The sequence below is a fragment of the Polyodon spathula genome, chromosome 6, assembly GCF_017654505.1.
Source record: "Polyodon spathula isolate WHYD16114869_AA chromosome 6, ASM1765450v1, whole genome shotgun sequence".
Classification (NCBI taxonomy): Eukaryota; Metazoa; Chordata; class Actinopteri; order Acipenseriformes; family Polyodontidae; genus Polyodon; species Polyodon spathula.
The window spans coordinates 2,085,491-2,102,012 of record NC_054539.1 but is presented as its reverse complement, the minus strand read 5'-3'; the positions used below and the strand labels follow the sequence as shown (position 1 = coordinate 2,102,012).

The 16,522-nt window shown below is 36.1% G+C and overlaps 1 protein-coding gene across 2 annotated transcripts in view; it reads left to right on the top strand.

Annotated features, from left to right (window-relative positions):
* Positions 1-16,522, top strand: part of LOC121316680 (S1 RNA-binding domain-containing protein 1-like) — a 96,795-nt gene that overhangs the window by 24,142 nt on the left and 56,131 nt on the right. For both annotated transcript variants that reach the window (XM_041251736.1, XM_041251735.1), the window contains exon 15: positions 16,166-16,257. In XM_041251736.1, coding sequence (XP_041107670.1) covers positions 16,166-16,257 — 92 coding nt within the window. The remainder of the gene's footprint in view (positions 1-16,165; positions 16,258-16,522) is intronic.

The window sequence follows — 16,522 nt, the reverse complement described above, 5'->3', positions numbered from 1 at the left end:
TAGCACAGTTGTTAGTTGATTGGTCAAGGGCAGGAAGCACTTATTTCCAGTGTGTTAGGGGTATGGAATTGGTTACCTAGTCATGCTTCGAATCACTGGGATCCTTTTAAGAGACGGCTATACTTAAATTATGGGATCAATCAGCTGTTAGTCTGTGATACAAAACAAAAAGATCTGAAAAGTCACAAATGTGTGAATCGGGTGGAAGGAAAAGCTGCCAACACAAAAGACAACAGTTATAATGAGGTGTCGCATTAGAGGTTAAAGGCTAATCTAGAAGTTATTGTTCTGAAACTTTCTATACATTACCTAGTCTCATAAAAGGAATTTAGTGGAGGCAAAACTGGACTTTTTCATTAAACAGATTTCCTTTCTTGTTTCATCATGTAGCCATTGAAATTAAATGAATTAAAGTAGTTAATCTGACTTAGTTTATTTTGTGAGGGTTTTTGTCGCATATGTGTGTATGTATGTATTCTATTCTGTGTTCACACAGAGTTGGTTATGGAGGTTGGTTCTACACTGTTAGGTTCAATTCACTTGGTATTTGGTGTAAACATGAAAGTTCACTTGGCAAACAAACCAAACTGATTGGTCTCAGTTCGTATGGCAAATGAACTGAGTTTGGTTTGCTTACTAAACTTCAGTGTGAAAAATAGGGAAATTAATAAAATAGGGAATTTGCACACAATAAATAAAGACAGTTCCTAGTTATTTTTGTGTCGTTGGTTAGTCGCGTTGCATGTATTGTTTCTGGTATTCTGTAAAAATGTTAAGTATAAAGTTTTGTCAAAAATTGTCAAGGAGAACAATATGGACAGTGGAAGAAACAGGGACACAAATTTAGTTGGACAACAAAATCCAGAACTTCACAGAGAATACTGTCCCTGCAGCTCCTGTACTTTGCTGTAGTGCTTGCTTCAGTAGTAGTAAAAAGCGATGCACAACTTGAAACAGAACGAATCCTTAATCACTGCTATCTGTGCATTGCAGACAGTGTAAATACCCAGTCCACTAACCATAAAAAAACTAAAAACCAAGATTACTTGCAAACTGCAATGTGAACACAAATGAACTCAGTCTTCGAAACACATAAATGAATTAAAAACAAAACAAAACCAAAAAAAAAAACTTCACCTCACATCCAAACAAAATTGGTTCATTTGCTTCTAGGTAAGTGTGAACAGCAAGCAGATTGATTAGTTGTTTTGAAACAAAGGAACTGAAGTGAGACTGTGTTTGTAATGAACCCATTGTGAAGCATTCCAGTGCAAATTAAAGGGCATGTATTGTACAGGCATTCATTACATGTTGCATCTTTTAGACAGTGTGTATTACACAGGCCTTCATTAATACATGTAGTATCTTTTAGAGAGCTTGTATTGCACAGGCCTTCATTAATACATGTTGTTTCTTTTAGACAGTGTGTATTGCACAGGCCTTCATTAATACATGTTGTTTCTTTTAGACAGTGTGTATTACACAGGCCTTCATTAATACATGTTGTATCTTTTAGACAGTGTGTATTACACAGGCCTTCATTAATACATGTAGTATCTTTTAGAGAGCTTGTATTGCACATGCCTTCATTAATACATGTAGTATCTTTTAGAGAGCTTGTATTGCACAGGCCTTCATTAATACATGTAGTATCTTTTAGACAGTGTGTATTACACAGGCCTTCATTAATACATGTAGTATCTTTTAGACAGTGTGTATTGCAAAGGCCTTCATTAATACATGTAGTATCTTTTAGAGAGCTTGTATTGCACAGGCCTTCATTAATACATGTAGTATCTTTTAGACAGTGTGTATTACACAGGCCTTCATTAATACATGTAGTATCTTTTAGACAGTGTGTATTGCACAGGCCTTCATTAATACATGTAGTATCTTTTAGACAGTGTGTATTGCACAGGCCTTCATTAATACATGTAGTATCTTTTAGACAGTGTGTATTACACAGGCCTTCATTAATACATGTTGTTTCTTTTAGACAGTGTGTATTACACAGGCCTTCATTAATACATGTAGTATCTTTTAGACAGTGTGTATTGCACAGGCCTTCATTAATACATGTAGTATCTTTTAGACAGTGTGTATTACACAGGCCTTCATTAATACATGTAGTATCTTTTAGAGAGCTTGTATTGCACAGGCCTTCATTAATACATGTAGTATCTTTTAGAGAGCTTGTATTGCACAGGCCTTCATTAATACATGTTGTATCTTTTAGAGAGCTTGTATTGCACAGGCCTTCATTAATACATGTTGTATCTTTTAGAGAGCTTGTATTGCACAGGCCTTCATTAATACATGTTGTATCTTTTAGACAGTGTGTATTACACATGCCTTCATTAATACATGTAGTATCTTTTAGAGAGCTTGTATAGCACAGGCATTCATTAATACATGTAGTATCTTTTAGACAGTGTGTATTATACAGGCCTTCATTAATACATGTAGTATCTTTTAGAGAGCTTGTATAGCACAGGCCTTCATTAATACATGTTGTATCTTTTAGACAGTGTATATTGCACATGCCTTCATTAATACATGTTGTGGTGTTTTGGATGGTATTGAGAAAATAGAAAGGGAGTGGGGGTGGTTGGTAGGGGGAGAGAAATAGCCAAAGGAAATGGCAGTCATAAGGAATATGTAAGACTTGTGGGTTTTAAATGCCATCTGGATCTTGTTTGACAGCCTTTAATTAAAAACAAATATTTCTTACTGTTCCTATAACCAATGCAGCTTTATAAGCTTAAATCCAACTAAAATAACTGCAGAACTTTTTATAGTAGCTCTTGTGGATCCATGTTTATTGACTTAGGGTTAAGGCTGGAGCATAGCCCAGAAAGTCAAAAGTGGCCATGAGTTTTTCTGTTACAAACCCCTGTCCCATGCCAGGACCAATAAGGACTGATTGTTTTTGTTAGTTGTAATGTATGCCATGCCAAAGATGCAATACTTTTTAACTGCAGCAGATGTTTCATCTGAACAAGTGCACTGTTTTAATTGAACTCCAGAATTCAGTCATGGATTTGAAGAATAGAATTGCTCAGCCTTAACATTTTTTTGTAGGTTTTTATTGAACAGCCTTACAAGAGGGTTGTCGAGTAGACTCTGTCTGTAACATTAAAAAAGGGGGGTGGGTAGTATTCTGGTCTTTGTTTTGAGATGGGATCCAGTAGTATCAGAGCAGCACTACTTTTTTTTTTTTTTTTTTTTTTTTTTTAAAATCGATTTTTATGTAATTGTCAATTGCAAAGCCATGTAGAGTACAGTTAAGGATCAGTTGTTAGGCACTGTGGTTTTCATGTTTTCCTGCAATAAAAGGTTTTGTTTTGGGGGTGTGCTTTATTCTGTCTGTCTGTCTTCTTGTATTCTCATTGTTTTCCTCTTTCACTTCCTTTGAATTTTTATTTCCGTATCTAAACTATTGTATAATTAAGTGGCCTCACTCTCAGTACAGTACTTGGAGATCCACGCTGTATAGATGAGAAGTCCCTGGGCAGTGTTCTGAATGATACAGCTTGCTCACAATATCCACGCACAATCCTGTGCATTTGTATCCCTGGCCATATTTGTAATCAAGTTATTTCAGACTTGTGCACATTTTACATGTATTACGGGTCTTTTATTGCAACCATCATGTATAAGTTAAGATTTCAAGCGTTTTGTTAGTTGAAAGTTACGTTTACAATACTGACTTCAAAGCAGGGTTCTTCAACTGCTATGTTTACTGGGCGCTTCATCATAGGGCAAATGTGGTGCATCTCATTTACCACCCGGATTTAAAATAAATAAATGAGGTTAGTATACTTAACTGACATTTTCTTCCACTTCATTGCCTGTTGCAAATAGTTATCTGGTGATATTTGCAGCAAATGCCTTTTATACAACACCATCTTAATATACAGTATAAGCTAGAGAAAAAAGCACTTTTCCTACTGTATATGCAGAGATGATTAGTCATTTGATTTTTTTCAATTACTGTATTATAGTGCATAACTGATGGGTAGGTACTGGTTGGAAAAAAAAATTACACCCCCCCCCAAATCACCCAAAAAAATCCCCAAAAAACACGAACCTAACTTGAAGGCAAAAGTATTATCAGTACTGGAAATGAAACCAGCGCAGTGATTTGTTTTCGACCTTAAGTCTCACTAGTTCATTAAACTACACAACTTATTTCAGCTGTTTGTTCTCTGGCTCCTGGCTGATAAATGTCTCTTATTGCAGTCCCGCCCCTCTGTTTCTAACGTTCCCCCTGGCTCATTACGCAGTCCTCTGGCTGCACATTCAGCGTGACGAAGGGGCACAGGCAAGCATGCCTGCGCTATTACAATCAGCCTTCTGGAACGCAAGCCTTGGAAGAGGCTGGTCCATTTGCAGGAGGAAAGTTCAGAGGTGCTCTTAGATCTTTTGGAGGGCCAGGATGGGGGTAGCCTGTTGAGTGAGTGATTTTTTTTTTTTTTTTTTTTTTTCCCCCCTCTTGCTTATGCAGAATTAATTCACGTTTTTATTGGGTATCTGCATTGATGTAATTCAAGACAATGGACCTTTGCGCTTTTTTTTTCTTCTCCCCCCTCCTAGTTTTTTTTTTTTTTTTTTTTTTTTTTTTTTTATTAATGTGCCTTGAATGAGGTACAGGAAAGAAACTTTGAAGGGCCTTTTAAAGTTAAGTAGTTGATGTGAATCCTCTGGTATTAAAGGCTGTCAAATGTTTAAGCTGGTTCTCCCATGTTCACAAGCTAATGCTAAAGCTAAAGCTCAATTCTGAAAAATAATATATAAAAAGAAAAAGCAGATTGACTTGTGCTTCTTTGCATTCTGGAAACGGAAAAAGAATATATTTATTCTACTCTGAATCTGGAAATCTAGAATGAGGAAGAAGTTTTGTCAACATTTTAGCTTTATAGCCTTTGAGTTTAGCCTTCATAGCCATCTGGTCCCATTATTTTAAAGGTTGCACTGTCCCCTGATCATCCCCAATTAAGATACTTATTTAACAATCATAGAAGTTTAGTAATACTGTCGTTAGAAATTCCAGGATGTGTTGACATAGCATACTATTGTCACTGGACTTTTGCTGTGTTTCTGTTGTAAATCGGACATAACTAATGCCTTTGTTGGTGTCATTAACCATTGTGTTGCTGTATAACATGTTAAAGGTGTGAGCAAAACGTTTGTGGACTTGATAGTTTCTTAGTGTTTTTGCAGTAAAGTTTATAACTTTAGAAGCTGTCAGTATTAGGAGTTTGAGGAAAGAGCTCCAAGGCTCTGTTAGAAGGTTGGTAAAAGTGTGCCTGCATGTTAAAACAGAAAAAAAGCAAACATACCTGCAGTTGGTTTTATTCAGTCAAAGGAGGTTTATCTCAGAGACGAATCATATACGTCTGATTGACCTTTTTGGGAAAACACTAAAGTGTTGTGTCTTGAATTGTCTTTGGCAAAGAGGTAGCCCTTTGTTCTGTTAACAGCTCTCTGTCTTTATGAACACTGCCGAGTGCCCATGCGTTTACTCATTGTCTTTTTGAACGGCTTTTATTGTGGTAACTGTAATTTAACTGATTGCATTTATCATGTAATCTGTTTGGATAAAAACAGGTGGAACTCGCATGGAACTTAGGAAAGCTAATGAAGGGAACCACAATGAATGAAAATGCGTTGTCTAACCCGCTGATGCCCCTGAAGTCATGCTAATCAGCTCTACATGCTTTATGTCTGCTGGCATACGGTAGTACAGTGCCACCTATTGACTGAAATGTACTGTGCATTATTTTTTTTTAGTAAATGTACAACCTTTTTCCTTGGCTCCCTACTTGCATACAAAACGGAATTGCATTCCATTAACGTGTACAAAGGAGACTGCCTGGGTGTTATTAGCTACTTGCCTTACAGACATTAAGCATTGGATGTCACAATGTTCTAATGTTGAATTCAGATAAAACAGAGATTATGCTAGTGAGATCACAGAATCAACTAAAAGGAAATGTTTTCAGTCTCTTATCAAAACTTTAAACTAGAAATTAAGAGTCTGAGGTCATGTTTGATCCTGATCGCTTATTTGAGACTCATATTAGGGAAGTTACTAAAGTATCTTTTTACCATTTGAGTAATATAGCCAAGCTTAGACCAATTATTGATGTATCTGATGCTGAGACTAATACACCTGTTTTGGCCTCTTTACACTGGCTCCCTGTGCAGTATAGAGTTGATTTTAAGATTTTGCTGTTAACTTACAAGGCCATGAGTGGATTAGCACCTAGTTATTTGCAGGAGTTACTGACCCTGTATCTTGCAAGATGCACTCTGAGATCTCAAGACTAAAAATGCACTTTTATAAAAATGCTTTCTTATCTTAGTGGGTTTTAATGTAACTTTTAACTTTGGTGCTTTTGTATTGTGTATACTGTTTAAATGTTGTTTAAGTTGTCTCAATTGTTGCAGTTGTATTGTGGTTTGTTGTTTTTTTCTGGTATGTACTGTACAATGCTTTGCAGTGTTTTTGTATAAAAAGCCCTATATAAATGCAATAAATACATTTAAAATAAAATGTAGCGGTAGGTATTGCTTATGTAGAACCTGTGAGTCAAGATTTTGAACTGGCATAAGAACTCTTAGCCAGATGGTACTATTATGTACATGGTTGCTGTACTTAAAGGCGCACCACAGACAATGAAAACACAATATTAAATCTACTGTATACTAGATTAATTTTTTTTTTTGTACATCAGACCTCACAGTGGGGTTCTTAACAGATGAGAGAAAATAGTAGTCATTTTCTTTGTGTTTTTTTTGAACGCAGGAATTTCTGCTGTGCTAATTATGATTTGCATAACCCCTCTCCGATTTGGCGTTTATCAAGATGTAACTGAGGTATTTAGCAGGAAGGTACTACACAGAGATAAGCAGAGATGTGGTTTTCTTTTATGATGGAGCAGTGGATTTGCTGTCAGTCTGCATGAACTACATGCTGATTATGAATGCAGAACACCTTCATTGTAATGATTTTGGTGGAAAAAAGAATTAATTGAGCCTGGAGGTATGCGATTCACACACAGATTAGCCAAGCCTTTGCTCCCATATCATGGCTGTTGTTTTGTAAGTGTAGGTTTGCCTAACTGGCTATACTGCTCTCTGTAAAAACACACCTTTGCATAGCACTCAATATAAAGGAATAAGCATCCCTGTAAGGTGGTGTGACTTTTAGGTTGCCGAAAGATAGACTTTATGCTTCGAGCTATTGGATCTTTCTTATACTGTACTATTCTTCTGATCAATTGAGGGTATTGTACAAAAAAACAAAAATGCTGCTATCGTACCTCAAAGCCTTATGCCTCAGACCTTTGGAGTTCAAGTACTTCATCTGATTTGGTCAGATTTGCAGAGTTAAGCACAGCATGCTAAATGTGTTGTGAACGCAATATGATTAAATTAAATGTTACCGAGACGTAAGGGTTCAGAGACAGGACACTTTGAGATGATGTCTTTATATTTTGTACACAGTTGTATTCTAATATCCTCTGTCAAGATCCACTACAGGTGTGAGAGCTCCAGTTAGAGTTACCATTTTCACTTCCTTATGGTTTTGCCTTCTGTCTGTATCAGACTGTCTTTACAGTTGACAGTAATGGCATCTTAGGCGCTGTTCCCTGTTCCGTCTTCATTTGTTCAAATATTGCAAGGGGGAGGGGTGGTATGTTTCCTAATGTCTCTTGGTTTATTTTATTGTTTTTTATATATTTGTTTTAAACCAAACACTAATGCTGTTCATTGCACAGAAGCAATGAACGGATCCAGCACTGAATGTAACACACATATAGCATGCTTCTGGAGATGGTTGTTTATACCACGGTGGCTGTGACTGTGTTTAAGATGTTGCAGTGCTATGATTTTGGCAGGTGCATTTGTTCTGCTGCTTATGTTTTTGGTAACTCTTGCCCTAGAGCTTCAGTGCTTCACTGGAGACCATGGCATCAATGAGTCTGATTAAATGTTTGAAATGAATAATTCAGCTTTGCTGCAGGACCTCTTCTAAGACCCTGCTGTTAATTGCTGCAGCATTTCTTTATGTATTTATTTAATTGACAGGTTTGGTTATCACTAAGGACAAATAAATTATTGTTATGAGGAAGCCTGGGTTAATTACATCTGAAATATTTGAGCAAATTGCACTTGGAAGATAATTAGTTAAGAAAAGAATTGCGCAGCAGGGTCACTGTCACAGTATGCAATTTTCTAAAGATATTCTTAATTGAGAGAAAATAATAAAAAATAATTGTCGACTACTAAATAAAAGAATAATAATACTTTAAAATCTCTCTCCTCTCTCAATTGTAATCCAAAGCATTCCGTTACATAGTTGTGAATCGGTTTCCAAACGAAGCGAAACATGTTCTTTGATAAATTTACAATAGCCAACAGTTATGCTGAAAACCAAATATTTTGTGGTTACATGTATTTACAGTATAATTGTAAATCTCGAAAAACTACTCACTTCTAAATCTTTTGTAGTCATCTTTGTATTACTTTAGTATAAATACATGTTAATTTGGATTCATATGTTGTTTTTTTCTGACTTTATGTGAATGAAAAGACACACATTTGCCCATTTGCCCATTGGAAATAGTGATATTTTGAAATATCACTGTCCTGGTCACAAAAGCAAAGTTTGTGGGGAATAATTGCCATTTTCTATACTTTTGAGGCATAAGCAATTAGGAAATAACACTTACTACCCAGGAACAAAAATTGTGTTACATAGTTTAATTAAATTAGTGTTAGGTTTACATACTAGTTGCAAAAACAAAATCTTCAAAAAATCTGTTTACAGTACCTACTTTCCAATAAAAAAAACAGTTTTAAGGTTCATGATTGTTATTTTTTTTATATATAAATGTATTTATTTTGTAGAATGGTTTTCTTTCCTGCCCTTTTCTGCGTGGTGTAACCTCGTGGGTATGACAGCGGTGGCACAGCACTGTGACGCACAGGTAGCTGTCACCTTTCAGCAGTGGAGGTGCCACACTTGTGCCCTTGCTGGTGACTTGGAATGTCCATTGCACCCGGGGCTGTCTGCGCAGCACCAGCTTTTGTTCCGATAAGAACATCTGGCACCAGATTGATGTAACAGGCTTTGAGGTTTGCTCTTTTCAGATATGCACTCTTATGGCAGCTAGAGTGTGGCCTTGACATGGCCACACACTGATTTTTGCTCCACTGCCTTCTAGCTGCACATTTGAAGCTAAGGCTCTTTGACACATGCCATTTGGACCCTTTTACTGAAAGTCATCATTTTCAGACAAGATAAAGACAGATATCTGAGTGTTCTCTTCTGACGAGGGTTCTAAGGTCATGGTTTACAGCTGAGTGAGTAACGGGTGACGGTAGAGGAGGAGCTGTACAGTCTGTTACATTAGTGTGGGAAGGAGATAAGGACAAGTTAACAAGGTTCAACAGGTCTTTACTCTGTGCGATGCTTCGGAAAAGCAATTAGCTTGCAGCTGACCTGTTCAAGCAGATCAGCGGTGCTGGGGAGGCACAGAGAAACTTACAGAACTGACAGTTAACATAATAATTTGATAGGGTACCAGCAAGTCAAAAAAACTGAAATCAGATTGTTAACAAAAAAAAAAAACACAGAAGAGAAGAAGCTGCATCGCTTGGCACGCAGTGGAAAAATGCTGGCTTTTGTTTCATGTTATATTTTTAAAGTAAACACAAAGGTTTTCAGGGAAAATGAGTCTGCTTTAGTGATTGTAGACAAGAAGGTTCTTGCCTATTATTTATTTATGAATAGATTATTTTAAATTATGTTAAGCTTAACGTGCGCCTCGGGCTCATTCAAATTAAAAAGCCATTTAAACGCATTTTCTTACAGATTTCTGTTTGCCACCGTAATTGATTGAAGGTTCAAACACCATTTTTTTCCTTCTATAATAGGCTGCATTCGTTATCTGATGGGTGGGCATTGTAAAGAACTGTAGCAGATGTGAGAATAGCATAAAAACAGAGTAATTAATCTGAATGGTAATTGTCAAGCTAAATGTGCAATTAGGTTGAATTCAGATGGTTTTTTGCAAAGGAGTGTAGTAATATGATTGATTCACACATGATGCTTGATCAAACAGGAAACCACAGGTTCTATAGAGCACTTGTACTGCATTGTTTAAAACAAAAGAGGGGGGAAAAGTAAACTGTGATGTGTTTTCTATTTTACTTTTTTAATAATTGAAGAAAATGATTAGTTTGACATTTTGAAGGACTAGTTTATCTAACACAAGATTTGCTTGAGTGTCAGTCATGAAAAATAAAGAAAACAGCTGCCTGCCCTGTACTGTGTGCACTATGTGCTATATGTACACAGTAGTGTAGTGTAGCTTGTCTGAAATGGTTTGTGTTTTGCACCTCTTATCGGTGCTTATTCGTTCACCTACACTTCTATTGCAAAATTTCTGATTTATGAGAATTTTTGTAATTCTTTATTAAGAGTTGAAATAGACAGTGTTATAATGCTGACTATTTTGTATTGCAACAGCAATATTTAAAACATAAAATGTAAAATGTGATCTTATATATACTGATGCACAAAAGGAATGCAATACTCTGGTCTAATAGATGGAATCAAATATTTTAAACCATAGCTATCAAACAAAATGTGAACAAAAATACAGATCAAAGAATCATGGTAAGTTTTCAATATGAAACGTGACACACTGTCAAAATGAAAACATTACAAAGTTAGTATCAGGTATGACCTCCCTAGGCGTTAACATAATCCTGGCAGCGTTGACGCATAGACCTAAAGCCTCTGGATAGACTGCTATGGGACGGGATTGGTTCCTGAGAAAGTGTTGTTAATAACTGAAAGTTGTCTTTATCAGGGTTGCTAATAACTGGCATCTACCGTGTGTCTCGCTCTATTAAATTAATTAAATATACCCAGTAAAATTGAATGTTACTTACAATATTTCGTTTTCATCTAGTACAGTGCTTATTCATATTACTGCAAATAGACAATTGTTAACAAGTATACTGCAGTACAGATTACTAAATTTAGTAATCGCCAATTATTTAATTATTTTCTCCCAATTTGGTATATCCATTTGTTTTTAAGCTCCGTTCACCGCTGCCTCCCCCGCGCTGACTTAACAACATTGTAATTAACAATATATATATATATATATACACACAAACTATATATATATATATATATATATATATATATATATATATATATATATATATATATATATATATATATATATATATATATATACACACACATACACACATACACACTTCCGGTCAAAGGTTTTAGAACACCCCCATTTTTTCCAGTTTTTATTGAAATTTAAGCAGTTCAAGTCCAGTGAATAACCTCAAATAGTACAAAGGTAAGCAGTAAACTGCCAGAGGTTAAAAAAATAAAAAAAGTTTAGGTTACCAAAAACTGAAAAATAATGTACATTTCAGAGTTATGCAAAAAGGCCTTTTTCAGGGAACAAGTAGTGGGTTAACAACTTACAGCTGTTCTGCAGCAATGGAAGTAAATTAAGCCTTGAAAGTTGATGCTAACAATTCCTACAGGTGTCCCAACTTTTGTTGATTACTTACAAACCTTCTGTCTGTATAAAAACAGTGTTGGAACAGACTGTGTTTCTACACCCTCTTAAGCATTATTTGGACAGTATTGCACTGCAGGAAGTAGTATATTGCTATCATAATGGCAAGATAAAGGCAATTAACAAAGGAAGACAAACAGACCATTATAACCCTTAAAAGTGTAGGTCTTTCCTTTAGAGAAATTGCAAAGAAAGCCAAGGTGTCAGTGAGTACAGTTTCCTACACCATCAAAAGGCACTTGGAAACTGACAGGAAAAGGTCTGGCAGACCCAAAGCCACAACAGAATCAGAAGACAAGTTTCTGAGAGTCAACAGCTTGTGTGGTAGGTGGCTTACAGGACAACAGCTTCAAGCACAGCTTAACACTGGTCGAAGTAAGCAAGTCTCAGTTTCAACTGTGAAGAGAAGACTTCGAGCTGCAGGTTTGACAGGTCGAGTGGCAGTAAGAAAGCCATTGCTAAGATGGCAAAATAAGAAAAAGGGGCTTGCCTGGGCCATGAAGCACCGCCAGTGGACTACTGAAGACTGGAAGAAGGTAAATTTGAAATCTTCGGTTCATCACGCAGGGTTTTTGTACGCCGTCGAGTAGGCAAAAGGATGGTTCCTCTGTGTGACACCAACTGTCAAACATGGAGGAGGAAGCGTGATGGTCTGGGGCAATTTTGCTGGATCCAGAGTCGGCGACTTACACAGAGTGGGTAGCACCCTGAACCAGAACGGCTACCACAGCATTTTGCAGCGCCATGCAGTACCCCCTGGTATACACCTAGTTAGTCAGGGGTTCATCCTACAGCAGGATAAATACCCAAAACATACCTCCAGGGTATGTCAGAATTACCTTAGAAGAAAAGAACAAGACGGGAGGCTTCAAATCATGGAATGGCCAGCATAGTCTCCAGACTTAAACCCCATCGAGCTGGTTTGGGATGAACTGGACAGAAGGGTGAAAGCAAAGCAACCTACAAGTGCAACACATTTGTGGGAACTTCTGCAACAGCGTTGGGAAGAACTTTCCAAACAATATTTGATTTCTGTTGTAGAAAGAATGCGACGAGTGTGTTCGGCTGTTATATCTGCAAAAGGTGGCTACTTTGAGTCATAAATTTAGATTACATTTTGTTAAAACGATTCCATGATTTCTTTTTTATCTCCAATTGTATATTTGTTCTATGCTTTAATTTCAGAGTACATTGAGACATTAAACTGCGTAAATTTCAATAAAAACTGGAAAAATGGATGTGTTCTAAAACTTTTGACTGTGTGTGTGTGTGTATGTTTGTATGTATATATATATACACACACACACACACACATACGCAAACATATATATGTTTTATTTCACTTCAAATTCCAATTTTATAAAAAAAGAGATCATCAGATTGAACCAACTAAGCTCTGATTTAAAAAAAATAAAAATAAAATTTGGTAGCAATTTTTCTAAAACATCAAGATTTGCCTGTTCATTTTGACACTGGCCTTCAGGCATCATAATCATAATCTAAAGTTGTTTTCATCAAGTCGTCACTGTACAGTATATTTGTATTTGTAGTGCGGTAGTAGTCGTAAGTATTGTGTTCAAAACCTTTCAACCTGTTTGTATAAAGAAGTTGTATTACTGAAGAAAGATAGACAGTACGAGAGGCTCTGATATTAGCGTGGTCTGTGTAAGGTTATGACTTATTCCATAGTAATTCCACTAGATGGCACTGTTGTAAAGTTAGTATTTGTCAAGAGCAGATTTGGTGCTTATGATATGCTAAAAATGTACCTCAAAATGTTGGATGTGATTTTTTTTGGTACATGTACTGTACTAATGCAAAATTTAAGAACTACATTTATAAATAAAGGTGTACCTTTTTATATAAGAATGTGACAGGGTTCCAGTCACAGCTCAGGATAGCAGGATATTTGAGAAGAAAGCAGCATTTTAACCTGCAGGTCACAATTTGAATGTACAGACATTATTATTTTTTTTTTTTTTACTTTCTGATGTTGTTTTTCTGGAACCATCCTCTGTGTATTGGTGTGTATTTCCATAGAATAATGGATTTTGAATGCTTTACTCTGGTTAAATTAGCATAAAAAATTGCTAATTGGGTATAGCAAGTAGAAACATATGCATTTGGGGGCTGAAAATATTTATTAGCGCAGTTTCTAAACTGTCCACTAACTCATTGTCTTTTACAAAACCTGTTTTTTTTATTTCCAAAATGTAAATGTCTTTGCATCGACATTCAAAAGGTCCATTCATTACTAATAAATAATTTATTTTAGGAAGTATTTAACAGGAACGTACTGTGGATTTTCCAGGTAAGTACCTAAAGTACCTAAAGTACATCAAATGACTTACGTGAGGACCTCTTCAGCTTGTAGTGTTTGAATTGGCATCACAGAATAACAGAATTAAAGTCCGAACTCTGCAGCTCTGCACAGAATCAGCAGTTTGCATAAATAAACCCCTACAAGCTATAAATACACTTTCAGTAACTGATCTGCAGTATAGCAGCCAGCTTCAGGCTTTATTCTGGAGGGAGCACTAAACAGATCTAACCTATCTGTCTATTTATTTATTTATTTATTTTTAATACATTGCTTTGTCACGCAAATATTTTGTGAAAGTCTAGGATTAGATATTTGCTACGGTTTACTATAGTATAACAAAAAAAAAAAGTAAATAATAAAAACAGTTAATTGATGGTGAAAAATCCCCAAATTATTAAAAAGCAATGCAGTAATGTAGTATAATGAAAGACTATTCAAAGATTTAAAATATTATGTTGTTGCCGTGTATCTGGCTTGGTGGAATGTGACAACAGTTTTAGCTTCAGTTTTCTGGGAACAGTGTATCAACAAGTAACACATTTTCTCCTGTTACTGTAATCGTTTAAATATTAAATGAAAATGCTCTCTATTTTGTGCTGCCCACGTATGCAGTTAAGCAGAAGATAGCATTTTGCACTTTAAGTGTGTTTTATCTTCTAGCAGGGGAGCTCTAGAACACCATTAGCTATACATTTTAAATGTTAAGCTAATTGTAATGTGTTTACTGCATGCCAATTCAGTAGTACTGTAAAGAATCTTTAGTAATACAGTTTGGCAAACCTCTTAGTGAAGTCTTAGTGCTTGAGTTTGTTTTTTAGTACTGATTGAATGTATACAAGTATTTATCCATGTTTTATTAAAAACAATAACAAAATAATGATAATAGCTGCAAATTGTTGTTCCCAGTTTTCAACACATTTTAAACTCAAGTGACTGATTGTGCTGATATTCGCTGTGTATGATATGAACTGTCTGAATGGGCATGTACATCTGGAGAAGTTAACCTGTAGTATTGAAGTAACATGCATGTATTATTAAATGTATCCATCTACCTGAACAGTCAGTGTTTTAACATTCTTAAGTGAATTATGTTTTTTATAAGTGCAGTTTTTTAAACATGAGCTGGATTGGTTGCATTTATGGTAAAGGAAGGATCTGTGAAGGTCTCAGTTCTGTGCTGTGCTTTGCAGACTGACTAGTTCTCCTGTTGTCACGTCTGCAAGCTAGCCTTACTGTGTACGCACATTTATTATAACTGTCAGTCATCAGTAATAAAGCTGTTTTATTAAACTTCTTTCTAACATGTTTCCATGAAATCAGTTGTTTGGAGTACTAGTCCTTTTTGTCAGTTTTTCCACAGGTTGGAAGGGGCCTTGTTTCTCCCACTTCTGTAAAATAACTTTGCCTTTTACTCCATGGCTGCAGTCTTATTACAGAAGCATTGAGAAAAAATAAATAAATAAGAAGAAAAGGAAGGTAGTTCAAGTTGTCTTGAATAGTCTTTTTGAAGAGGGAATATAAGAAAACAGGAAAGAGGAAACACAATGTTAACCAGTTCCACTGGTCACACATTATCCACTTGTGAAACGTGCACTGTATAATCACTTCAATCGCAGGGCTGCAATAGGATTCTGGTAAAAGAACGAGAGGAAGTACTGATTCCTCAAGTGCAAATTGTGCCAGATTAAATTAAAAAAAAAAAAAAAGAGAATCAGCTTTTTGAAATAACAAAATGTCCTTTAAAGGTTGATTTTGTATTTCCTGAGTTTAGCAGGCAGGGGTCTATTGAGGGATTTGCTAAATCAATATGCTTTCCTTGATAGCAGATGTTCTCAAGTGCCCTGTCATACTGTAGCTTAGCGCTTCTTTGTCTGCTGGGGGCTATATATCCCCTGCTGCATGAACAGTGAATTATTATTACAGAAGACTGGGATTCAGGAAAATAGGGTGTGCAGAAAATTGGCAATCCTCTCTAAGAAAAAAAACCCATTAAAAATCCTCTTTTGCATTTGCAATGCTCGCTTTTGAAGGATCCCATTGAATTCAAATGTACACGAAGAGGGAATTATCAAAGAGTTTCTTGGTGTTTTTAGCTGAAATATGGTATTCACATTTCTATGCATTCCTAGGAGATTTCAATACAGGTGCTTGTCTGATAATCAGCGTGTTTTGTGTTTGTTTTTTTTTCATCCTGGCTGCTCTGTCTTCACAGCATCACCAGTGAAGCTGGAGCCTCTATATACAGTGTCAGTCCAGAAGCTGTGAAGGAAATGCCAGACCTTGACCCTAATTTAAGAAGCGCAGGTAAGCTTGTGTGTGTTCTGGTGTAATAGAAGTGTACTCCCCGTTAGGAATGTCCTGGCTAGACTGAGTGTAATGCTACATTGTTAAACGATGAACACCCACAACAAAAGGAGTTAGTGTTTCACACTTCTGAGCTTTATTCAGAAAAGTGGAACTGTGTATTATTGATTGATTGAATGATTTACTTTATTTATCAGTCATGTTTCTGATGCTAGCTATCAATACCAGCAGCATTCCTTGAGTTTATCTTTAGACTTGCAAGCAT